Below are 25,029 nucleotides of genomic sequence, written 5' to 3'. Positions count from 1 at the left end.
GCAATATCTTGGACGCCGTTGTCCCCCCGCCACCCCGTTAACTCCAATTGGTCTTCTGTAAGGTCATGTGACATGTGACATGGCGGATGCTGAACAGATTAGCTCAGCTTAGGTGTTGAGTCCCCATTCTTCTGCCTCCACCTGGCCGAACTTCTCCAGATGTTCTGTCTTGAGACCAGCCACCCCGGCAGAAGCAGATAGACACAATCACATTGATTCTTGCCATATGGGTGTGGAGGGGGGGGGGGGGGGGGGTGGGGTCAAATTAATTACTGTTGGTTTGAGTCATTAATAACAGTGTGCTTTTTTTGTCAGGCCTGCTAATTGAATTGACTTGTGTATGTGGCCATGGAGTTATCTAAAGTGCTACCTTGAAGGCGTTCATGGCTGAAGCATCTGCGTGGCTCTGTGGGCGTCACACATGACCTTGGAGCACGTTGCCCCCGAGATCACCTCTGCAGATTTATGAGTTTGCCTCCATGATTCATCTGCAGGGTGAGGGAGTGAACAGCAACTTCTCCGGCGAGGAAACCGGAGCGGCGCTTTGCAGTTTGCCTTTCCCGGGTTTCCGCCTTTTGGCTTCTCCATGTTTATTAGAGGTCATCGTGTTCCCATTTAGCGAGTGACCGGAATTCTGGGCCATCTCTCCGCCGAATCAATTATTAAACTGTAATATCTGTGCGCTTCCACGCCCCCAGTATTTACCTTGTGATTATTAACTAAGCATTTCATTACTCGACAGGAGAACTGAAGACGCTGGGGAGTACTGGTACCCCGGCATAATTTTAAATTGGTGCTATGAAGTATTGATCGGTGAGTCGAGATGAAGGAACAGACACTGGGCAGTTCAAGTGAAGAAAATGATAGAAGGCTGAAAGCATAGAAGGGAAGAGGTGTAAGATACTGTAGTTTTGCTCTTTGACTACTCTTGTAGTATGAATTTTCGGGTTGTTTTGAAACACAGTGCCTGCACTCACATAATTAAGCTTTAGATATTTTTCTCAGAAGTTCCCCGCAGAGACTGGCTTTTGCATAATGTCGGGATCCTCGCTGCTCCGGTTCTAGGTGTTAATCAGGACCGGCGTTGCGAAGTTCGTTTGTTTGCGTGGGGGGGGGGCTCCAGGAAGGATGGAGTAATTATGCTGCATTTCCTCTTCAAATGACTTTAATGTGAGTGGGTCCTGCCTGGTTGCTAGGCAACAGGGCGACGTGGATGCTGCAGTCTTGGAGAGAAGGTCCTGGGCCTGGGTTATGCCACGCTTGCTGATAGTCGGCCTCCTGAAATGTGCCACCGCAATTTTGCTAAGCACCTCCATGCTGCCATGACAGGCTGCTGAACTTTGGTGACCTTGCTGTTAACAATGGACCGTCCAGAACAGCCTGTAGACCTAGTTTTCTTTCACTGGGCATCACCTGTAAACATGCTTTAGTGCTATTACTATATCAATATCCAGTTTGCATCAAAGTTGTAGTTACAGTTTGCAGTATTTCTTCTGCTGGTCCTGGCTGTCTTCTTGGGAATTCCTGAAAGTCTAGTGTCTGTTTTTTTTACCCCTGCCTAATCACGGCCTGTCCATGATTTGCATCTACTAATGGTCCTGCATGCAAATAGTCCAGCACGGTGGGAAGTAACGTTGGACGTTTGCAGAGAGAGGCAACGACGAGGGAAGCGGCCAGGAGGTCAAAGCCTCGACCGCTTAATTCGCCGCCCCCGTCCTCTCGCCTGGCCCCTCGCTGGTCAGCGCAGCAGCCCCCATGCACCTGTCACCGAGATGGAAAGCTAATCAGAGGCTCTCCTGCAGCCCCGTCACCTGAACAGAGCAGAGAGCTTTCTCAAGCATTTCACACGATATGTAACACAACTGAGGAGAAGTGAATTACACTGGATGGATTAACTACCAGCCAGCCAGCTAACTGCCCCTACTTGTAATAATTTCAGCCGGTTTGATATTTCCTTAGGGACCATCTGTAATCTGGGTGTTTGTGTGAAAAAATGCTTTGAAAAATGAGTCAGGGCAGAGGGAAGGAAAATAACGGAGGCTTGGTTCCACAGTTCAGCACGATCTGGGTGGAGTGATATGCAGCCTGTCTTTTGGGTTCTTATCAGTTTTGCTTCTTATCACTAATGAACCCCTTCCTCCTGTCTGTTATGTATAGGCCTGTCTGCGCGGAGATTTCCGCAGCAGAGTTTGCTGCTGGAGACTGACATTTGGTTGCTAAGCAATCTGGTTCACCTGGTTTGACGTCATGTCGAATCCTCAAGGCATCTCAGAAATCGGGAGATTTCCAGTCATTTAGGACAGGAATTAAATAGACGGAGTACAGACTGAAAACTTGCCGTCTGGGTGCAAAGGAGACCTGAGCTGACCAGTGGAAGGAGATTGAGGGGTAAAGGATTCAGAAACATAGTGTGTTTTCTGGGAGAGAGATTTTGGTAAAGTTTCAGTAAAATGTTCACCCTACACAGGAAAGGTAGAAACGATGCATCAGTTGTCTCATGGTGCCTGATAGGAATATGGGGATTCTTGAAGAAATCGCCTTTATTTAGGGTGGCTGCGGAACCGGGTCAGGTAGAAGTCAGCTGTGCTGGGAGTTTGCGTGCATTCAGAGAGATGTCACACATGGCTTTCCAGAACTACTATTCCTGTATGAGAAACAAATGTTGACATCCAGAACTAATGAATAGCAGGTGCTTTTGTAGGGGAAAATAGAGATTTTCGTCAGTGTCAGCCCACCGAGAAGTGGTATTCTTTAAGCTTCACTGAGCTTCGTGCAAAGCCCATAGGGGTTTTTCAGGGGTCGTCGACAGAAGCTAGGCCCTCACCCCTTCCCATTTTGAAGGCTGTGTTCATCTGGTGGTGGGGGGAGGAGGGACTAGCTCTCTCAAACATCGTTAACCCCATTAGCATTGCAGGTAGTGTTAGGATACTAGCCTGGATTAGCATCTGTAGATGGGGTCGGGGTGCTAGCTTTGGTTACCATTTGCAGATGGGGTCAGGATGCTAGCCTTGGTTAGCATCTGCAGATGGATTCAGTGTGCTGGTCTCAGTTACTACCTGCAGATTGCGTTAGGATTCCGGCCTCCTTTAGCACACTGGCAATGCAGTCAGGATGCTAAAATCAGTTAGCACGCTGCAGAAGGGATCATGAGGAACAGTTTCTTCCCCACCACGGCCCGCCTCATCAATAAGGCCAGGAACACTCGCTCAATTACTATTTCCCCATCCTAGCACAAGCATGCACTCTCTTAAATATGTATATATTTCCACTGCTGTATCATATTCCACATACACTAACTATTTATATTAGTACCTGTACATACTCTATGTATATATATTTATATATTAACCACCTCATCTCTCGAAGTCTGGCACCAACCACCAAAGCAAATTCCTTGTATGTGTGAACGTACTTGGCAATAAACTCAGTTCTGAATTCTGATTCTGATTCTGATGATACTGGTATTAGCACGCAGTCATGCTAACTATTACTCGGTGGGTAGGTATAGTCAGGATGTTAGCTTCAGTTAACGTTCCAGAGAACCATTCAGTCTGGCGTCGAAGGGGGATCTTAGCTGATGTATCTTCTTTGATTCATCTCTTCTTTTTCTCCGACTTTGTTTTCCTCTGTTCCCCCCATCTCTCCTCTCTTGTTATTCCCTATCCTACCAGAAGGTTCTGGTTGTGTGGGCCGGGAATAGGTGTGCATGCGGGGGCCTCATATAGCTCAGGGTAGGTGGTGTTGAGGAGGGCTGTGTTATCGCGGGTGGTACACCAGAGAGAGTGGCCCTTCACTGGGAGATGAAATGCGGATTTAAGAGCCATCGTCATAGAGATGCGCCTGGCTGAGCTGGGGGGGCCCGGCGCTGATACGTGTGCCTCTGACACTGGGGGCACCATGAGCGGCAGTATGGCAGCACGGCCGGCATCCATCATGGTTTTCATTTCTCTCTTTTGTAATTTCAATTGCTTTAATAATCAGATTGCTCATCATTTAGCGTAAGTGAGAGCCCTTGATTATTTTTGATTGGCTGTTATTCAGAGTTGACAAGTGGCCAGCCGAGCAATTTTTTGCAGCTAATGCGTTGCAGCCGGGCCGTGCTGCTCCCCAGCCTCACCTTTCAGGAAGTCCAACTGCGGGGTGTCCAAATTACCAGCACTTTCCCAGATAATGACCTCACGGGAACCTCACTCCAGACGGAATGATCCCCCCCCTCGGGCTTCACTCCGGGCAGGTGGATTTTTTGGGGATGACGGTACTCAGCCGCCACCAAACAGAATCACCGGGCCGAACTGAGAGGGAGGAAGACTATGACGGTACCAGATCGAAGGGTGACTCAGTGACCCTGCCTTGAGTCTCCTGGTGTCAGCGTGCCCAACAGAGCAGATGTATTTATGTGTGGTGCGTAGGTTGGTGTTCACTTGCATAACTTTTTTTTTTTTTTTTTTTTATAAAGGAATGAAAGGTGAAAATCATGTTCTTGGAATTTTCCAGAATTCTTCTCTGTTATTTCTTTTCATCTGGAGTCTGCTGTTTGATGCTGCATGACATTTGAGGAAATGCGCCGAACATAGAGGGCGCTTCGCGACAGGAGCGGTGAAAAGTTTTGCCTGGCATTGCCTCGGCAGTCGTTTGTGGACGTGCTGTCAGATGTAGCTGTGCTCTTGTTGACATGGTCATTAGTTCCTTGGGTTCTTTGTTATGAATTCTATGCTTACAGCTTGGGAATTGGCCATTATACTTAACCCCGGTGTCCATAACAGCAGACAGTATTGGGAGGGGCCGCATTGGTAAATGCAAATCAGCTCCCAACATCTGACCATCTGCTGATGTTCGCTAATCTATCACCACCCACTTGACGACACGCTACGACCTTGTAACTCAGTTGCCCAAAACCTCCACCCATGGAGAACATAGGTGGCAGTCATTCTGATCGCCCCGACAGGCCACTGGAGGGCGCTGTCTGCTGATGTCTCTTCCTGTCCGAAGTCTGGATCCTGACACCTGTTGACTCTCCAGGATGCACAGGTCGCATTTTAGATTGAAATAAAATAATAAAAAAAAAAATATTGTAAGTGTGGGGAGAACAAAAACTGTTTTACTGAGTTAATTGCATCGTTCTGATTGTTGGAATACTGGTAAAATGTGGGTATATGACCCTGAATTTTAATCACTTTGTTATTAGCTGGGAATTGAACAGAATGTTTGCAGGATTGGGCTGAAGTGACTGCTGCTTTCAGGCAATCAAGCAGGCAGAAACCCGTCAGAACCGAGCCGGGCTCTCGCTGTGAGCGAGACCCCGTTCGACCCTGTTCTAGTGGTTTTGGATGGGTTCTGTCACTGCGCTCCCTGTGGGCTGTGGTCATTTATATTTGCAGTCACTTTTCCAGTGCTTTCAAACATAAGTATTGCGGACGGAAAAAAAAGTGGCGCGGCGGCGCGACACTTATCTGCTGCGTTTCCCTCCATTTTCTGTCATTTTAAGAAGAAAAGGCATTGGAGGGAAAAGACGGTCTCCTCATCTGAGCTCCGGAAAGTTCCTTGCCTGGTTTCCTTGAAGTATCACGGATGCTGTGGCTGCTGTAGTTAAGATAAGACCGAATCCTGAAAAAGCAGAAATCGCGGAATGCTCCGGCGCGGCCGGACGCCTTGATGTCGTCAGCATCAGCACAGCAAGGCGCTGCCTGGGCCGCCATGTCACGCTGCTGGGTTTCCGTTGTCTGATTGTCGCGTCGCTGCTCTATGGACGCGTTCAGCACGCCACCGCCACCGCTACGGTGTGCTTTCAGAGAGACGCTCTTCCGTGTGGCAGATGTAAAAATGACAATAGCTACAAAGAGATATGTGCTTCTTGGAATGCTCCCCCCCCCCCCGTTCCACATATGGGAGCCGTTATATCACCCAATACTGTGTGACCTCAGGTTAATTATTGCATTTGGTGGCTTTCCGTTTTTGAATGAGCACCTGTGGTGTTTCTGACATCCCCCCCCCCTCTGGTAATAGTCCTGCAGTTCTTATGTCAGGGCCATTTATCATTAGGGTAGGTGATACTGTTAAGATATAAATTAATCTTCTGTGTGACTCACCAGGCTTAAATAGGAAATGAAGCTGCTTTATAAAAACTTCTCATTAAATGGCTGTGGATTAAAATTAGGATACTTGTACGTTATCCAGGGTATCTACAAATACTTTAAAGCAGTGTTTCCCAGTCCGGTCCTTTTTTGCATCCTACTGTGGGAGGGAGCAAAAATGTGGACCGGTTGTGGGTCTCCAAGGACCGGATTGAAAAACACTGTTTTAAAGGTATTGGGCCGTGTTTATTTTAGCATGTATATTGTTCAGCATGACCAAAGCAGACTCTGGTCCATGTTGATAAGGAACACAGATTTCATTGTGAGAGATATGGCTTGTCCTCCTATCGCTTCCATTCCCCACATCCTTTCCCCCCTCCCTCCCTGAAGTGCACCTTTGACCCCTCCCTCCTTTATCATTGGGCTCTCTGTTCAGTTTTTAGAACTGTGTTGGGGGTGATTTTAAAAAGTTATGCTACTGCGAACAAGTGGCTTACGGAAATGGTTGGATCATAAATACCATGAGGCTGACTAACATTGAGCTTTTTAGAGAGACGGGAGGACAATGTGAAAGCGCTACTTAGGCCTTGAGGGTGGGGCCATGTGATGCTTGGGGGGACCTCAGGCTTTTTCTGCTTTGTTCCCCTATTCAGTGCGAACCGGAACCATCATCAAAGTTAAAGGAAAAACCGAAAGACTAACAAATCTCGCAGCCTAGGTGACAGGGACTGACATAAATGTCTGCTTGGTTCAGGCTCACTAAAGGATCAAAAGAAACCCGCTCTCCACGGCAGGATGCCGGGACCTACCCGAAATCTCACGGTCACTCCAATCACATTCCTGGGTCAGATGGTGGAAACAGACATGGAAGCCCAAACGAAGGTCATGAAGCTCGCTTCAGCCTTGCCTCCTTCAAGGCTGTTATTGGTTCCTATAGTCTGTTCTTCTCAGAGGAAAGGAAGCATGTTTTATTTTTGTCAGTTAATGGCAGTTTCACACTTCCTCCTTTCATTTACTAATATGTCTATTTAGCATGGAGCTTTATGTGCAGTGAGGCAGATACTGCATCACAAGCCTACACCTTTAAAGGAGCCAACTTAGGTACAGGGACTGCTGGACTCCATCCAATGAGTGACCTGTAGCAAGTGCAAGTTTAGCATTGGACCAAGGGCTATGTGATTCATGACACACTAATGTGAGGACCTAAAAGAAGAGCTGGCCTCCTAATAGACGTGTAAAATACATAATCATCCAGTGTTGCCAATAGACCCTAACTAGCGGATGGTAGAAGAAGGAGCAGGTTAGTTGTCAGATGGGCTAGTTGAGGTGGTTTATGAAGAAATGGGTCTTGAGGTGTCTCTTCAAGTTTCAGTGGGATTCTGATGACCCGATGTGGATGAGTAGCTTGCTTCACCATCGAGGAACCGTCGGCAAGAAATGTCTGGAGTGAGACTTGTTTTCATGTGGCTCTTCTTTCCCTCGCACCCCCCCCCCCCCCCCCCCACTCTCTCTCTTTCCCTACTGCCGTCTCCCGCTCAGCTCAAGGAGTCGGCATAAAAGAGGGTCATCCATGTGGGCCAGCCTGCTGAAGAGGCGCCGGCGGGGGGGGGCCGGGGGGAAGGCAGTCGCAGGCGTGTGACACACTTCCTCAGCGGCTACCTGGGTATGGAGAGGCACTGAAGAATGTGGCCATGGTTAACAATACTTGTTGGTCAAGAACCAGTGGCAAGGAGTTTAAGCGTGACCCGTTCCCCTGGCAACCCACTAAGGTGGTTGCAGGAATATTGTGTCCCTCAGGGTTGTGTATCAAGGCCCGTCATGAGTGACCTGGTTTTTTAATGATTCTTCAGAACCACATTGGATTGGCTGTTACTAGAAGTAGGAGGTTTTATGTTGTGGATACTGGGAGGAGGGTTATCAAGTAAAAAGGGTGGGGGACAGGAAGGTTCTGGAAATCATCTTGTGCCTCCCCAGCCTTCTTTTCTGTCTCTTCGAGAACAGTTGTCCCTGAGGGAGCCCCACCCCCTTTCTGTTTTCGGCCGCCTGTCTCTGAGCTAGGCCACAGATGTTTGTCAGTTTTCCGGAAATTCCAGGAAATCGAAGAGCTAGACTTCTGACCCACTTCTCGGTGTCAAACTTCTGGCTGAGACCTGATATCTCAGCCATGAGGTGGCCGTTAGGATCCCAGTTGGCCTCCAGGCATGCCTTAATTCCAGCTTCCACACTCCGGTCAATCTCCTCAGCAGGACACCTCGGAGGAGCACTTGTTAACTCGGTGTTGACACCAACTGCCCGCTCGTGGCATGTAGCACCCTGCCGGCAGGTGAAGGGCACCCGGCACAGACTGGTTTGACGAGTGCGGCACACGCACAGCGGATGCTAATTAAATAACGCCTTGGCTCCGAACGCAGTTGCTTCCCACCAGTGGCCACGTCTCTGCCAAGGAGCTCCGGAGACCATCTCTCTCAGGCTTGGGCATCTCTCCCAAACTGCCAGCAGGGGGAGCTTTGGGGGGGGGGGTGTTGGTTCCGACCGAGGAGGCGGTTTTTAACTGTATACCCGGCTGTTTGCAGGGAAGTTACCGAACTGCAAACACCGCTAGCTGCCAGGACTGCATGAAGATGGGTTGTGCTGTGTTGGCATGTGGACGCAACACTGGTGCTTACATCTGAACGCAAGCTGCCCATCTTCTGCTGCCCCTTTATTTTGGGGGAACGTGTTTTGTTGTCCGTGTTGCACCATAAGGATGGGATGTCAGGGGAGTGCCGATGATCACGTCGCTAAATTCGGTTAGCATCAGGTAGCTCGGTGACACTTTATTTCAACTTCACATCTAAAGCGGCCATGAAACAAATGCAATTATTATTGATGCGTTCATATATCCCTGCCTACTTATTCTATTTTTAAAGCCGGAATGGCAAAATCTTCCGGGCTGGGAGCTTAACGGCTAGTCATCGAGTTGTCTTTCAATCTTGCCATCACAGAGCCGCTGAAATAAAACCCAAATGGGGATGGGAGAGAGACACAAAATGACAGCTGCATTTCACTGGTTTATTTGTTATTATTTAGACGTGTCAACGGGTCATGCTGGGATGGAACAGGTCGGTTACCCTCAGTTACCGCTGCGTCTCTGACGTGTGCGTTATCGTTAAATGGCCTCTCTTCCTTTACGCTACCTGCTTAAGGCCTCCACACGGCTCTTCTTGACAGATGTGCTCTTTGCCCTTGAACACGGGACGCCTCGTTCTTCCCCTGGCGGCGTTTTCCCCTGCCCTGCGCCCGTCCCCCCTCCCCCCCCCGCCCCCCCCACGCGCTGCTCTCTCAATGAGCCCTCGGTTGCGTAACCGGAGCTTCTCCCATTGTTGCGGCGGAATTGATTTGTGTCCCTGGCTGATTTTCACGTCCCATAAATCTTCCGCTGAACGCGGGCGGGGATAGTGTGGTTCCGCATGCCGCGGTTTGGGTGGCAGGGCTCTGCACCACTTCGCATCCACGCCGACGTTCCTGTTCCTTTTTCCCTCCGCCCCCTCATCCTGAATTACATACACCGACTGGTGTTTTTTTTTTTTTCTCTCAAACTCCCAGACAGTTTTAACACCTAGACAGAGTATTTGTTATACACAATTACGTGTTTTTACTCACTTTTTCATTGTGTGTGTCTTTTTTGTGTGGGAGAGAGGAAGACATCGGCTGAGTGACCGTGTGTGTGCGCGTGTGTGAGTGGGAGTAAGAGGGACCGCAGACCAGTGACGTGTGTGTGTGTGTGTGTGTGTGTGTGTGTGTGTGTTCCTTCTCGGTGTACACGACTCCAGTTGAAATAAGGACTAGAATGGCGATTTGTCCTGCTTGTAGGAGAGAATGAAAAAATTATAATGTAAAGTAAGGGAAGGAGTAGGTTCCAGAGCTGGTGACAGAGCGAGTGAGTCATGCCGTCTGTCCCAGCATCCTCTGCTCCTGCGGCCACAGCGGTCAGTGGCCTGCATAATCAGTGACTAATTATGAACCTGAAACCTGTGTCTCTGCAAGGTTGGGGGGGGGGGGCTGCAGCATGTGGCCCTAATGGTCACCTTCTTAACTTTACTCATGGGTGTTTTTAACCCTTTTGTTCATCCAAAGTGACTTTTGTCATTTATATAGGAGCTACTCAGATGCAGTGCTCAGCTCAAAGGTACAACAGCAAGGGCTCCAGGGACTGAAGCTCTCTGTAAACTGTGCTTGCTGCCCTTTTTACAGCCTTTAATTGCCCAGGGGCACATTCTGCAGATTTCGCCCTTCACCTTCAGTCTCTGAAGCAAAGCACTGCTTGGCCCAGCCAAGTAGCCCATCATTGTTTATTTTGCGGTGCATATTGTCCCACGTCCGCTTTAATCCGTCCTGCAGCCTGCTGCCCTTTGATTTCATACGTAGGGTGCAGTAAAGCGGAGTGACCGGTTTGAATGTGGCCTGCTACTCTTAGACAGGAGCTCGGCCGGAGCGATTTACATAGCCTCTATCCCCCCCCCCCCCCCCCCCCCTCCATCGTATGCGTGCCAGCAGTAAGCTTTCACCGAGAGTCTTGCCAGCATCCTCTGTTAGTTCACAACGGCCTCCCAGACCTTGCAGTCCAGATGTGGCAGAGCGATCCAGCCTTGGGTTGTTTTGGGAATGTGTCGAACCCAGAGCCAGCTGCAGCGACCCATTTCACACCTCGAGTTTATAACCTTGTGTTTGTGTAAGAGATGCAGCTTGAGTACGCTTCATCATTGCGCCACACACACATAAACACACACATATTTGCACTCATATCTTTATGGGGACTCTCCATTAATTCCTATGGACAAAACCCTAATGCCAACCTTAACCCCTACCCAGCCCTAACCTTAACCATGAGTAACCAAACAAAATACAAGACATTTGGCATTTTTAAAAATTCTTGATTGCAGTCACAGATTTTTATAAAATTGAATTTCCCCTTGTGGAGAAAGAGAAAATGGTTCCCAGAATGTCAAGATAATAGGTTTTTATCACATTGTTGGGACATTTGTAGGGACCTATCTGACACACACACACAAGCCTCATGTGTCTGGTACAGCTAACTGATTCCCCTCTTCCCCCTCTCCTTATCTCCACAGTTTGCTGCTTCGTCGTGCACAAACGGTGCCATGAATTTGTCACCTTCACTTGCCCCGGCGCGGACAAGGGCCCTGCCTCAGACGTGAGTGAACCAACATTCCCATCTCCCTCCCCTGAACCTGATCCACCAGACTGGCACCCCCTGATGGGATCTGGTCTCTGCAGGACTCAACACCAGTCCCCTGATCCAACCGCTCCTTATACCTACAGAGCATTCGGGACCTGAATTGATCCTTGTCAGTTTAACTTCCGGTTCCCCCTCCAAATGATGATCCCGACTAAATTAATCTTGAGGTTAATTTATGGGTGCTATATATACTGGATAAACCCCGTTAGGGTGCCAGGCAGTAACAAGGGACTGATCGGAAGATGCGGCCTCCTCTTAATTAAGATGACCTGTGACACGGTGACGAACCCCTTCATAGTCAGGAGGCTGTCAGGAGACTCACAGTCAATGTCACCCCAAGATGAGTCTCTCCCGTAATCAATTACGAAGGGAATCGCTCGCCGCCCGTTATAGAACTGGGTTAATTAGAACGATACTGCTGGGATTGGTGCGCAGTTGGGCCTCTTACACTTTATCATATTATCAGCTAATGAAGCCTACATTCCCTCCGATTCCAACGTGCCAGGATGCCGGCGCTTTTCGGCAAGCGGTCTGCACCGCGGCGGCTTTGGAAGGGGTCCAGGAGTGGGAGCTGAGGGAGGGAGCGGCGGCCGTGGGCGGCAGGGCAGGCGAGTGGGCGAGTTTCCCTCCCGCGTCCAGAGACGGAGGCCCCGCGGCCTTTGGGGACGAAGCAGGACTCTAGCTCTGGGACCGTGGGCTTGAGGGGAGGCCCACAGCGATCTTCAGGACTGCAAAGAGGCTCCTCGTAGTCATGGTACTCGGACTAAAACCTGCTGAAGGTGCACGGCATGGCTGAGTTCAAAGCATAGTCTAGGCAAGGGGACGGACTCTCAGACCAGCGGTGGGACCACAGGGGCACTGGCCCCAGCTGAAAGCTGATTGGGCCCCTCCCGTGTCACTCAATTTTAAACATATCATTGGCTAATGATGAGGTTGGCCCCACTGTATGAATTGTCCCCTCTTAGAGCACCCACCTTTAAAAATCCTAGAATCCTCCCTGCCAGGAAGTGACACAGTACTGGGTCATGCGCCAGCTTGGGGTGGTGTAGTTACCATGTCAACGCCAGACTACATGAATGACACCACCAGGGGGCGCCAAACCCTATGGAGGTTCAGGGTGACTAATTAATGCTGTAAAGGAAGGGAAGTCCTTTAACGGTCCTACTCTGTGCCCAGTAAGCGAAGCGGTATAAATGTGTGAATGGATTCTTAATTCATCTGTCCGTCTGTGCAATAAACCTCTGCCAGGTTTGAAACACGATCGGGGGGTGGTTATCTTAGCTAAGATAAGGGGCACTTTCAGGCTGCTTTTATGGTTCCCTTATGAATAAAAAGGTTGTTTGTCCGACAGATACATATTCCCAGTGTAAGTTTATCTTGTAACTGCCTATCCAGGATCGCAGGCAAGCTTGGAGCTATCCCAGGCAGCAGTGGGGCCCAAGGCTGGGGTGCACTCTGGACGGCATGCCGCTGCACTGCAGGGCACCCACACGCATGCCGCTGCACTGCAGGGCACCCACACGCATGCCGCTGCACTGCAGGGCACCCACACGCATGCCGCTGCACTGCAGGGCACCCACATGCATGCACTCATGCTGTAGGCCTAGTTTAGCCTAACTACATGTCTTTGGACTGCAGCAAGAAACCACAGCACACAGTGAGAACATGCAAAAAAACACACAGGCAAGGCGGAGGCTGGACCTGAACCACCAAGCCTGGAGGTGTGAGGCCATTCTGCTGCCCTCTAGGGATCATACAGGGTATTACTGAGCTACCCATAAAGTCCGATTTTCTCTCTCTTGTGGCTGGTGGATACTCACTGTCCTCGGGCTTGTTACTGTAACTCAGGAGCAAGTCTTCCCCCTCCAAGTCTTTGCCCTCCAATGATTCGCCACTTTCCATGTCTCGGCGTGGCCCCGGCAAGGGTTGGTTGCTATCAGCTCGCCGTGGTCGGCACACGCAAACACACAAAGGCACAGCCTTCTGGGCCTTCAGCACCTGCCACCTTATGAAGGCTATTCCAGCGCAGCCCGGAAGCACGATTCACTGGCTGTGACCGACTGATCTGACCAATCTCATGGCACCCAGCACCGTGACCGACTGATCTGACCAATCACATGGCACCCAGCACCGTGACCGACTGATCTGACCAATCACATGGCACCCAGCACCGTGACCGACTGATCTGACCAATCACATGGCACCCAGCACTGTGACTGGCTAAAGCTAGACGAGCAGACTGATTGTGTGGAGTTTTTTTTTTATAAGACTTTGTGGAAATGAATCAGAGCCACGGCCCCATGGCCTCTGTGGGCGCCCCAGTGTAGCAGAGCATTCCAGTCTGTTGGGGGGGGGGGGGGGCTGTTTAATTAATCTCTTAATTAAAAATCCTCAGTTCTTGGACTGGCTGACATTCAGATCTCTAATACAGTGACACAGATGTTGAGTATTTGGTCTGCTGTAAAATTTAAAACAAGATGTTCCCTTTATTGGTGCCTTTTATTTGCCCAGTTTGGAGCTCACCCAGGAACAGTGTGGACTGCCCCCCCTCCTCAGACACAGGCAGCCGGCGTCAGCCCTGAAGGAGCACGCAGAGCTATGTTTGCAGGCCTCCTAAGCATATAGAAGGATTCCAGCACCACGCCAATCAAGCCTGGTCTGTCAGAGCAGATCCTTCGAGGAGGTTAAGCAAACTTAGACCTTAGATCGAGAAGGTCGTCTGTTTTGATTGAGCAGCTGGCACTGTGATTTTGTGTAGTGATACAGCTAAAATTAAGCGGCAGAGACAATATGGGCTTTCTGTGGGCAATTTCGGTAAATATTTGCCTTTCCACTGAGTGTGCAGACATTGGTTGCTATGGGATTCTATTTACCTTGGCCGTTCTCTTTTTTAATTATTTTCATCTGACAGGTGTCGTTGGCTGTATTAGTCATCCTAGAATTCTTGCTAAAATGTAGAAGATTTTACACAACAGGGAGGAGCGGCACTGATTTTAGGCCCTGCTTTAAGACGGCCTGATGTGGTACAAGGGAAATATATTTTTGTTTTTAAAACCACTGGATGCAGTGGTAAGGTGGTTGTTACCTTGTTACCCATTGACGAAAAACAAACATGGCTTTTGGAGTAGCAGCTAATGCTAACAGCCAACAATCGTTTAGCGAGAGAACCTTCTTTTGGTGAAAAGAACGGGCGGGGTTTAGCAAAATGCACCTGTAGGTGGGAAAGCTCCTTACCCCCCCCCCCCCCCCCATGACTAAAGGGGGCCACTATTTCACTCGAGCAAGACCTGCAAGACCTTGCTTCCTGTCAGATCAGAGGTTAGCGTCAAGCTCACGGCTTCGCTTAGCGTTCGGCTACAAAGTCACTCGTTGGTATGTAGCTGTAACTAATTGGCCGGGTGTCCCTTCCCATGTCGACACAACCCATATGGAATCGCAGTCCCCTGCAGCCGGGTCTGTCGTCTCTGCGATCCGGAGCCTTCCGTCAGACATGCTGCCAGGTTCGATTGAGTCCCTCCAGATCTCCACGGGAGGTCGAAATTTTTTTCCCTATTTTTTCTTTTTTCTTTCTTTCTTTCTTTCTTCAGTTGGTTGCTATAATTACCTAGCCTGAGATTCTCACAGCCTGAGCGGAGTCCCTGAAGTGGGTTCAAATTAGAAGGCAATTATGGTGGGGTCGGTACAGCGTCTCAAAGCTGTGGAGTGCTGACAGGGGCGCTACAGACTGACAGATGCATCGAAAACCTTGTTGTGCTCAAAAGACTGGGTGGTGAAGAAAGGGACTTATAAGCTAAACAGACTGGCTTCCGGGTCCCAGAAAGGATACAGCTGTCATGGCTTAGGGGTGAAAGAACATCGTGTACCTGTGCAAATCACCAAGAAAAATATCCAGCTTTTTTAATAAGCTGGAAGAAAAATGTCTGCTAAATAAGTGATGATACATTCTGAATTACCCTTTCATTAAGGGGTCACAGCGAAGAGAGATTATCCTGGGAAATAAAAACGATGGGGGCGGGGGGTGACTTCACAAGAACAGAAATAGTAAAGCATTTAAATGAGGGCTGTACCTTTCATTTCCCCAGATGGAAGCGCTAATTCCCAGTCAAGCAACTAAGAGGTAGCATGCCATACATGAAAACACAACGTTGTCCGACTCAGCTAGGTGGTAGCATATGCTAGGCTAATGTTGCCCTAACAAACCCTTGGTACCCAGTCACATAACTTTCCTGTGTATTTGCTTCTCTGGTCCAGTCCCAGGGCTCTGCTTTGACGATCTAACAAAGCGGAATACGCAAAGCGTAATTAATAGTTATGGGCGTTTCCAAATCCAGACTTTGCACCAGCGCAAGTCGGAAAGGGGCTGTCCTAACTATCTTAATTATTCAGAGGTGTGTTTTGGGCGTAACATGCAATTAACCAATCGGAATATCGCGTCTAATGCGGATTGCTATTACAATGGCAAACCAGATCGCTTTTCCAAGCAACTTGCTAGTTCAAGTTGAAAAGGCGTGAGCACGTTATCCACGGAAGCCCCACTGTTCCACCGCAGCATTTTGAATGAAGCAGGCATGGGATGACGTAGCGGCGAGTGTGTCTTCGTTTTCTGGCATCACCAGATCATCCACCCATTGCCGAAAGCAATATAATGATGTCAGAAGACGGGGGAAAACGGAAGTTCGCTGCTGAACGAGAGCAGCGGCTGGGAACGGGGATTTAATTATGCGTGTGTGTTTTTTTTTTTTATTTTATTTTGGGTTTGCAGTCCGCAAAATATGAATGAAAGTGCGATCTTTGTTCAAACAAAACACAACCTACAGTTTTTAAATGTTCAAATAAAAGGCAATAAGGCTGTTATTTTTCTACTCTCACAATTTAGATTCCTTACCAGGCTACAGACGATTCAGCTCTGCCAGCTGATCCCTCATTGCCTGTGCTGCTCCTGCTGTACACTCCTTTGTTGGCATTGGCTCATGTATAGTTTAGCATCACGCCTTCTAACGTCCTCTACTGTGTCCTCATTTATGTTCAACAGACATCCATCACGCATGGCAATGTTATGCAACATACAACATGCCACAAAAAATGCTGCGATCTTCTGAGGGCTGTATTGTAGTGTTCCACCTGACTTATCTAAATATCTGAAACGCATTTTTCACAATCAAAATGTCCTTTCAACCGCAGTACGTGCTTAATTCTGATAATGGACTCCAAAGGTTTTTTTCATGATACGGTTTGTTCATTACTTAATATACAGGGGCGACGTAAGGGGGAGGAAAGCTAGGACGATTCCAAGGGCCCCTGAGTGACAGGGGCCCTACAAAATTAGGAAAATAACTGGATTGGTTTGGACTGGGGGGCCTAATATGATATGCTTTCATGGGGCCCAAAATCTCTAGCAACGCCCCTGTTAATATATATAGGTTTTCTTTTGGTTCTTAATTAAACGGTATGACTACACGAAAGGACTAGATGTACTCTATAAAAAAATGTATATAAATAAAACAACAAAAAGCCATTAGTGCACTTTGAGCGCGTATCTATGACAGTAACGAGCATCATGCACCCGCACGTTTCTAAAACGCGCCACTTAAATACCGCTTAATAATCCGTCGCTAACTTTGTACGTGGTTTTTGTTGTTCAAAAGAGCAATGACATTGCACTTCCTTAGCAACGCTAAAAAAAAAAAAAAAAAACACTCATACGGGCGGAAAGCAGGCGCAAAATCGTTTACTATTTTAACGACGTGCACGCATGCCATGAAATTAAGCAATGCGCTGGTACCACTTTGCAACGGGCTTTGCGCAGGTGGAAAATAGAGCCCCTCAGGTCTGAGGATCCTGCATGTAGCTGGTGTGGACGTGGTGGAACCGATTTTTTCCTCCTTTTGTCTGGTGCTGTGGGTCCCAGGGGCTTTTTGTTGTACATCCCCCTCACCCACCATGAGAGGGGGACTTCCCGAATCTATATTCCATCACGTTTGAGCAAGACCCTCAACCCCCAATTGCTCACCCAACACTATGGACCAATGAGAGACTAACATGAACAATGAATAAAATAAAAGAAGGCATCCAGGGTAAAACATAGATTTACTAAGTGCCGCTGACATGGATGCATTCCTCCTGCACTGGGCATTGACTGTACCATAATCATATGACACCCTCTAGTGGACAACCAGTAGATTTAGCTCCTGAGGTGTCAGTTGCTGCAGTTTCTCCGGTAATATAAGCGTACCTGAGCGATTGATGGCATTCTGGACATCATCTGAACTATCGTGACATTCCAGAGATGGCTTCTTATACACCGGATGTAACGATGCACCATGAAACAATTAATTGAACCTTTAAGTTGCCAAGAGGGTTAATTATACCTGAGGGGGAAGCTGAAAAATTATTGTTTTTTATTGGTTAATATGCACAAATGAACCAAATCGTTTAGCCTGTTAATATTACAGGCTACAACCTCGAAGGATCTGCTCTGACAGCCCATCCCCCCATGTTTAGCTCATTGACACACGCAGTCGGTAAGCCGTTCTTTCTGAGAGCCTCAGGTCTGCTGACCCGGGAATTTACATCCACTAGTAGTCTAATCTAATCCGCATCTGTGGGTGAGCTGATTTTCCTGATTGCAGCTGCTTGATGTCGGAGCTCAGATATCAGCTGTAAGAGGGTCGGCGGTAGGACCCTGGGGAGGTTTGAGGTTGTCAGTCAGTATATGTGAATTTAACATATTTATCAGTCATTTTTGTCCAAAGTGACATACAAGTGAGGCAAGTAGCACATTGCAAGCATTCATGCTTTCAAGAAGTCAGCTTGGTGTAAATGCAGCTAGGCTGAACTTCCAATGAATGCCCAGGTATGAGTGTAAGCATATAGCATCTACAAAACAACTTCTAAGAAATCAATAGAGTCCCATTTCTGAAGTACCTCATACCAGTCACATATGGTACTTTTTGAAAATTGCTTTTATTCAAAGCCACTTTTACTTAAAATTGTTATTTTGAGTGCAGTAGCTCTGGCCATTACTCTGAAGCAGTGTCTACATCTGATCTTCTGGCTGCCGGTCCTCATACATAAATACTTTGCTACCAGAATGCTCAACATTATCTGTCTTCAAGCACCTTCACTTCCGACATCGCTCATGTGCAGTTCTGCCCATCCTCTCCAGGGGGCGCTGTCTTTGGAACACTTCTATCCACCAGCTCATTCCACCAGTGTGCTAAGGAGATCCTTCCTGCCTGCTGCCAACAATATATACATATGCACATATACCTGCCATTAATGACTTTATGTTTACTTGTTAATGTTCTTTTTTAGTGTGTTTCATTTTGTATATTGTATACTTTTTAAAAGTGTTTACTTGCCTGCACTATATGCACTCCCTTTACACTTTGTCTTGTTTTGCAATTTCTGTTTGTTTGTCTGTCTGCACTTTATGTACTTTGCTGCCTTATTCACCAGAACTTCCCCCTGGTATCTATAAAGTTCCTCTTACCTTATCTCCTCACCATATGTTTATGTAACCGTTGCTGTCTTTCTGTTTGTGTGTCCTTGTTTCTTATTGCTTACTCTGAGCTGACAGTCCTCTGATCTGGTCTAGGTATGTTTGGGTGGGGGGGAGGGGAGGTGGTGTTGTCACTGAAGATGCCAGACTCTGGTTTCATGTTTTTAAAAACTGCCTGTCACTTTGTCGCCCTCTGCAGGACCCACGGAGCAAGCACAAGTTCAAGGTGCACACCTACTCCAGCCCCACATTTTGTGACCACTGCGGCTCGCTGCTGTATGGCCTCATCCACCAGGGGATGCGCTGCGACAGTACGTACGCTCCTTGGCCGTTCTGGTCGGTTTGCTCATGGAAGTTTAGCTAATGGAAGTTTACAATCATCTTCACTGGTAAATGCCATTTTTTGTGTGCCTGATAGTGACACCTGGAGGCAGCATATGGTATTGCACCATTAGCTTTGCATCCTGTGGTAAATCAGATCAATGTGTTCAATGGACTATGAAGAGCAAGTCTATAAAAATAAATCAGGTAACATATAGATCAGTTATGCTTAAATATATAGTAAAGTGATGCCTTTGGATCAGTGAACTCCAGAGTGGGACTTGCTAAAAATAAACACATGGAAATCACTCCAGCACTGGTGAAACGTGACAGTGATGGATGGTGTCTTGCTGTCTGTGTGAGGAACTGCCCTTCGAACCCTGTTCACTTGTCTCTCAGAGTCTGTGTAGAGTTACTTTGTGGAGTGAAGTTCACCTAGGCCAGAGTATGTGTGTGTGTGTGTGTGTGTGTGTCACCAGCACAGAGGTCGTGCTGTTCCCTCCGCTCCACGGTCTCTGCACCAGCTGTTTGCACCGAGCCCCAGTCGAACCCTCCCATAGTCCCCGACCATTGTCTGTTGTGGCTGGGAGTCATTCACTCTTTGCTGTCTCGGCTGCGATGGCGAGCCACCCTAAGCGGGTTTCGACCGGCAGCCTGACCGTCGGTGCGGGATTCTGGGGAGAGGACCCTCAGCAGTGCCCGCGCTCCCACACAGAATGCTTGCAAGAAGAATGTAGTTGCGCCTTGGTGCCAGAAGGGGGCGACTTCACGCCTGTGCCCTCTTCCCTCCTGGTCTTTTCCGCAGCCTGCATGATGAACATCCACAAACGCTGCGTGGCCAATGTGCCGAGCCTGTGCGGGACAGACCACACGGAGCGGCGGGGGCGCATTTACATCAAGGCCGAGATCAAGAACACCCTGCTGACTGTGTCGGGTGAGTTGCCACGGTGGCGCCGGCGTGGTGAACGGATGTCTGTGCACCAGTCGCGGTGTCCAGAGTGTGTTCAGATTGAATCGTCACACATGCACACAAATGCCGTTCAGTGTATACTCGTATATCCAGATACATGGTCCATTGTATACACACGCTTGGGCAGGAGCGCCTGCGGACATGCACACGCTCTACAACACGCACACGCTACAGCACACACCCACGTACACGGGTCCAGGGACTGACACGCAGAATTGGCCCGTCCTCACACACTGACAAGACACCCACGCTCACAAAACGTTGCATAAGCGTAGGTTACATACCGCAGGGGCACTGAAGTTGTGCGCACACATATACACGCACACACACACACTTCCAATGATTTATCGCTACAAGCGCGTTTACTGTCACTTTTAAAATACGGTGGACCAAGGACCCTCACTATCCACAGCATGAAAATCGCATAATCACCTGTCACAGTGTAATCGCTCTGGAAAGCACGGCAATTTGCTGCTTTACTGTGTTAAATTACATGTTAAATAAAAGCCAGTGATCAGTAGTAGAGGCCTAACTCGATCACACATATTGCTGAGCGCTGAGAAAACAGCCCCTTGACATTCAAATTTCTTGGAGGTCATTCTTGTCTTTTAATTGCCACCTAGTGGCGACAGCTGGGACTTACATAAGAACATCAAAAATAGCATTTGTCCTTGCTGTCTTGATGAATTTTACAGAGTACAAAGAGTACAGACTACAGAGGTTTAATAATAGGCACATTTTATGTTGCCCTGCTCCTATTTTTGGGAAGTAAAAACACTTCTGCAATAAAATAAATATGCATCTGAATCCATTAACTTTACAAATGGCAAGAACGGTAACATACGTGTTTCAACTAAAGATTTAGCATCAGGCTAAATGTTAGTCGTGTGTTCGTCTTGGCTAGTTGTGGTTAGCATTGTAGCATTAACAGTGTAATCTGGGTGAGGGGGTGTTCGGTGGACTGGATGCCTAGGACCTGAACACCCTGTGTCCTTTCAGAGTGAGCCTCTACTGCCCCATCTGTGTGATGTCATCACATATTAGTTCTTAATTGTGCAAAGCCTCACTGTACCACTAGGTGGCAGCAGCAGGTCAGCGACATAGACTATGAGGCACATTAGCCATTTGTGTCCCTATTCTGAAAGAGAGTGTTACATGATGGCTCCAAACAGGTTTTCTGTTAGTCCAATGCAGTGTACCATGAAATGCTTTAAATGCTATAAATAGCCATGTGCCATGTGAAAAGGAAGGGTAGATACACTGGGAGCCAAACACTGAATGGTAATTAAAACAGATGTTCTCCAATATCTCCAGCAGGGGGCAGCATAACCTAATATCTCAATTGACTTCAGGCATGGCCCTTGACTCATATTGAAGTCAAGGCTTCTGAGTCAGCCTATGGGGCCATGGAGTTCACCCTAATGAAGCCAGATGTCATGTGGCTTCATCACCAACATAACATTGTTTTGCTTAATTCTGTTAATTAGCTGACACTTTTAAAAGTATCTTAACGTTTTACTGACCTTAGACCATTGTTTTTACTTGACTAAATTAAGTACCTTACATTTATTTATTTATGACACGCATATGTTCAAGGTGACATACAAGTGAGGTAGACAATATATCACAAACAAACGGCTGTCAGGAACAAGCTTTAGAACAAGTCCTGTTAGACTGAGTGCTGGAACAAGAGCCATACAAACCATTGGTAGAGCATTGCCCTACCCCCCAGTACTTGAACCAGCAGCCCTTTCCATCCACCTTACATCACTGGCCTCCCTAGATTGATGTACGACGGGCTCTACTGGAATCCTTACAGCTTCAGTGGCTCTAGCGGGGCTCAGCTTGGTGGATTTTACCGATCAACACGTTTCACATTTAATTTGTTTGCCTTGCACTCCTGAGTGACTGTGAATTATTTATTTGCTAAGCAGGTCAAACACATTTGATCAGCAGTGGCTGGCAGGCTCAGGATGCTTCTCGTCTAGGGTGCTGGGCACTCATCTCACAGAGTAGATTTTTCCTCCTTTTTTGAAGTCTTGGTTCTATCTCCCATACTTTTGCCTCTGGTAGCTCTAGATCCCTGCAGCCTTGCAAGCTCACTCAGAAGCCTTAGGCAGGCTTACATTGTCAGATTTGTAGTAGATTTGTCATGCCCCAAAAACAGGAAGTGATGTCACAGTGCGGCGATTAGGTGACTTCCTGTCCACAGCCATTTTTTTTCTTTAACAGCAGTGTACTTTCACGATTCCCTCAGCAGGAGTCTAAAAGAAAGGGGCCACAGATCGATTCTGTTTACTCATGAGGTTGTTTCTCACATTTGAATAGTCAATGAAAAAACGCCTCTTGATTGGGGGATCTCGTCATATTCCGTTTGACACGGGACTCGGTCACACTATGCTTTATAATTCAGTGTGGTATCAGGGCAGATTGACCAACAGGGAGAAGAGTGGGGTGAATGGAAGTGTTCCTTAAGTGTGATGCCAACTTCCTGCCGCTCGTTAGTGACTTGTCAGCATGCTATTTGCCGTTCCCAAAGCTATTCAGCGTTTTTCCATTCACTACAGAAGTCTGAACTTGGCACATGGTCCTGGATCAAGTCATGCTGCTGCCAGAGCAGTTAGTTGGCTGTTTTTCGTGGGAGAACGTGGTCATGCCACCAGAAAACCTTCTGGCTTTTAGACTGTGACTGCTGGCGAGTCCCCCCACTCTGGTGGTGGAGAGACCCAAAGCCAGAAGGTGATATGGGAAGCCCTCATAATCCCTGGGAGTACACATGCTCTGGTGTAATGCCACTCCAGCAGTTTCTGCATACTATGACATATTTAATTGTTCATATGTCAGTAGAACTGTGATCACAATAAAGTTGCAAAACTAAGCGTACAAACATGAATCAGAGTGACTTAGTGACCAGCAGTACAAGCAGCTGTCCGCAAAATGCCTAAGGGACCAAAGATGGAGCCCAGATGGACCTCATGTTTATAGCCCGGCTAATGAGGAACATTTATGTGTATCTCTGTTTCTCTGTCTCTGCCATCATAGTCAAGGAGGCTAGGAACCTGGTGCCCATGGACCCCAATGGTCTGTCAGACCCTTATGTGAAACTGAAGCTCATTCCTGACCCGAAGAGTGAGAGCAAGCAGAAAACCAAGACCATCAAGTGCTGCCTCAACCCAACTTGGAATGAGAACTTTAAATTGTGCGTCTGAATACCCTCTGTGCTCATTTACCTCTCATTTGTTCCCTAATGCAGGTCATACGTTTTCATTTTTCAACTCATTAGAAATTAAATTAGACTTGGTGCGCTTAATCAAAGGCCCAGCCTGGGCCGTCTCTTCAGCTGCCTGCTAAAATTCTTCTGTTGTTTTTATGAAGTTTTATTTTAGTGCTCATAAAAATGTAATAGCTCTTGTGTGACACTCGCTGCTCCTGTCAGACCTCAATGTCATTAGGATGACACCCCCCCCCCCTTTTCCCGCCTATAATTCAGCAATCTGAAGGAGGCTGACAAAGACCGCAGGCTGTCCGTGGAGATTTGGGACTGGGACCTGACCAGCCGCAATGACTTCATGGGCTCGTTGTCATTCGGGATCTCAGAGCTGCAGAAGCAGGGTGTGGATAGCTGGTAAGGGGGCGGGGTTGCTCGGGGTGGGGGGGGTGGGTCACCGCTGGGGCCCGATGTTCACCGAGCGTAAAATGCGACACTGACAGCTTTGATTGTCATGACTCTACTGACTCGTCCCAAATGGCCCCACCCCCTTCACCTCGGCTCAAGGTTCAAGCTGCTCAGTCAGGAAGAAGGGGAGTACTTCAATGTGCCTGTGCCCCCCGAGGGAGAGGAAGGCAACGAGGAGCTGATGCAGAAGTTCCAGGTGAACAGTCCTGTCCACCCCCCCGGATGGTCCTATAAATGCAGCTGCACCCCCATCTTCACTCGTTCCCCTCTATATCCCTCCCCTTTGTGACAGTGGTTTTGCCAATCCCCCATCCCACACACGAGTCACCAGTCCCACTTGTTCCACAGAGAGCCAAGGTCGACCCCAGCACGAAGAACACGGACAGCTCCTCCTCCAACGCCATCTCCAAGTACGACAGCAACGGCAACCAGGATCGCATGAAGCTGTCTGACTTCAACTTCCTCATGGTCCTGGGGAAGGGCAGTTTCGGGAAGGTAATCCCCCCTCCCCAGACCACACGTCACCCAATCCTAGATTCCTTCTATACTTTTTTTTTCCCCCTCCACCTGGATGGCTGAGCGTCTGTGGGCGGGGCTATGGCTGAGCGTCTGTGGGCGGGGCTATGGCTGAGCGTCTGTGGGCGGGGCTATGGCTGAGCGCCTGTGGGCGGGGCTATGGCTGAGCGCCTGTGGGCGGGGCTATGGCTGAGCATCTGTGGGCGGGGCTAAGCTGGGTCCCTGCTGATTGAACATGACAGCGGTGTGTCACACGCTGCGATTCCCTGAGTCGTTCAGCACTGAGAAGGGCAAACAGGCTTAAGAGGATGAAAGAGACTGGGGGGGGGGGGGGGAGACAGAGACGGAGGAGGCGAGATACAGAGAGAGAGAGTGTGAGCTAGTGCAGGGGTTTCTAGGTGGCCGGGGGTACTCTGGGAGCATGCGGTTTCTATGGCAACGAGCATTCCAAACGGTATCGATATGTTGATGCAGGCCAGCAGTCCGCCATTACACTCATTAGCCGGAGTCCTGGTTGACATTGTCACTGTGGCACGGCTAGAAAATCATTTGGACTTTTATTCCAGTCCCTGCCACCGATAAAGCAGCTCATCACAGACGGGTACACGGATCCTTCTAGGTTATTTTATAAAGGCTTTGGCTTGTTAACCTGAATAATTACCATGAAATTTAGCAATGAGCTGTGAGCTCTTACAGACAAGTTTGATACCAGAACCAGTGCAGGTAGGGGAGATG

General features: G+C 48.4%; 1 protein-coding gene across 2 annotated transcripts in view; it reads left to right on the top strand.

Annotated features, from left to right (window-relative positions):
• The window catches only part of LOC111849289 (protein kinase C beta type), a 54,623-nt gene that overhangs the window by 10,674 nt on the left and 18,920 nt on the right, over positions 1 to 25,029 (top strand). For both annotated transcript variants that reach the window (XM_023822034.2, XM_023822033.2), the window contains exons 3-9: positions 11,183 to 11,265; positions 19,011 to 19,122; positions 19,938 to 20,066; positions 23,145 to 23,301; positions 23,593 to 23,727; positions 23,878 to 23,974; positions 24,127 to 24,273. In XM_023822034.2, coding sequence (XP_023677802.1) covers positions 11,183 to 11,265; positions 19,011 to 19,122; positions 19,938 to 20,066; positions 23,145 to 23,301; positions 23,593 to 23,727; positions 23,878 to 23,974; positions 24,127 to 24,273 — 860 coding nt within the window. The remainder of the gene's footprint in view (positions 1 to 11,182; positions 11,266 to 19,010; positions 19,123 to 19,937; positions 20,067 to 23,144; positions 23,302 to 23,592; positions 23,728 to 23,877; positions 23,975 to 24,126; positions 24,274 to 25,029) is intronic.

This window comes from Paramormyrops kingsleyae, chromosome 22 (assembly GCF_048594095.1).
Source record: "Paramormyrops kingsleyae isolate MSU_618 chromosome 22, PKINGS_0.4, whole genome shotgun sequence".
Lineage (NCBI taxonomy): Eukaryota > Metazoa > Chordata > Actinopteri > Osteoglossiformes > Mormyridae > Paramormyrops > Paramormyrops kingsleyae.
The sequence above is the reverse complement of the archived record's forward strand: the minus strand, read 5'-3'. Positions and strand labels throughout refer to the sequence as shown.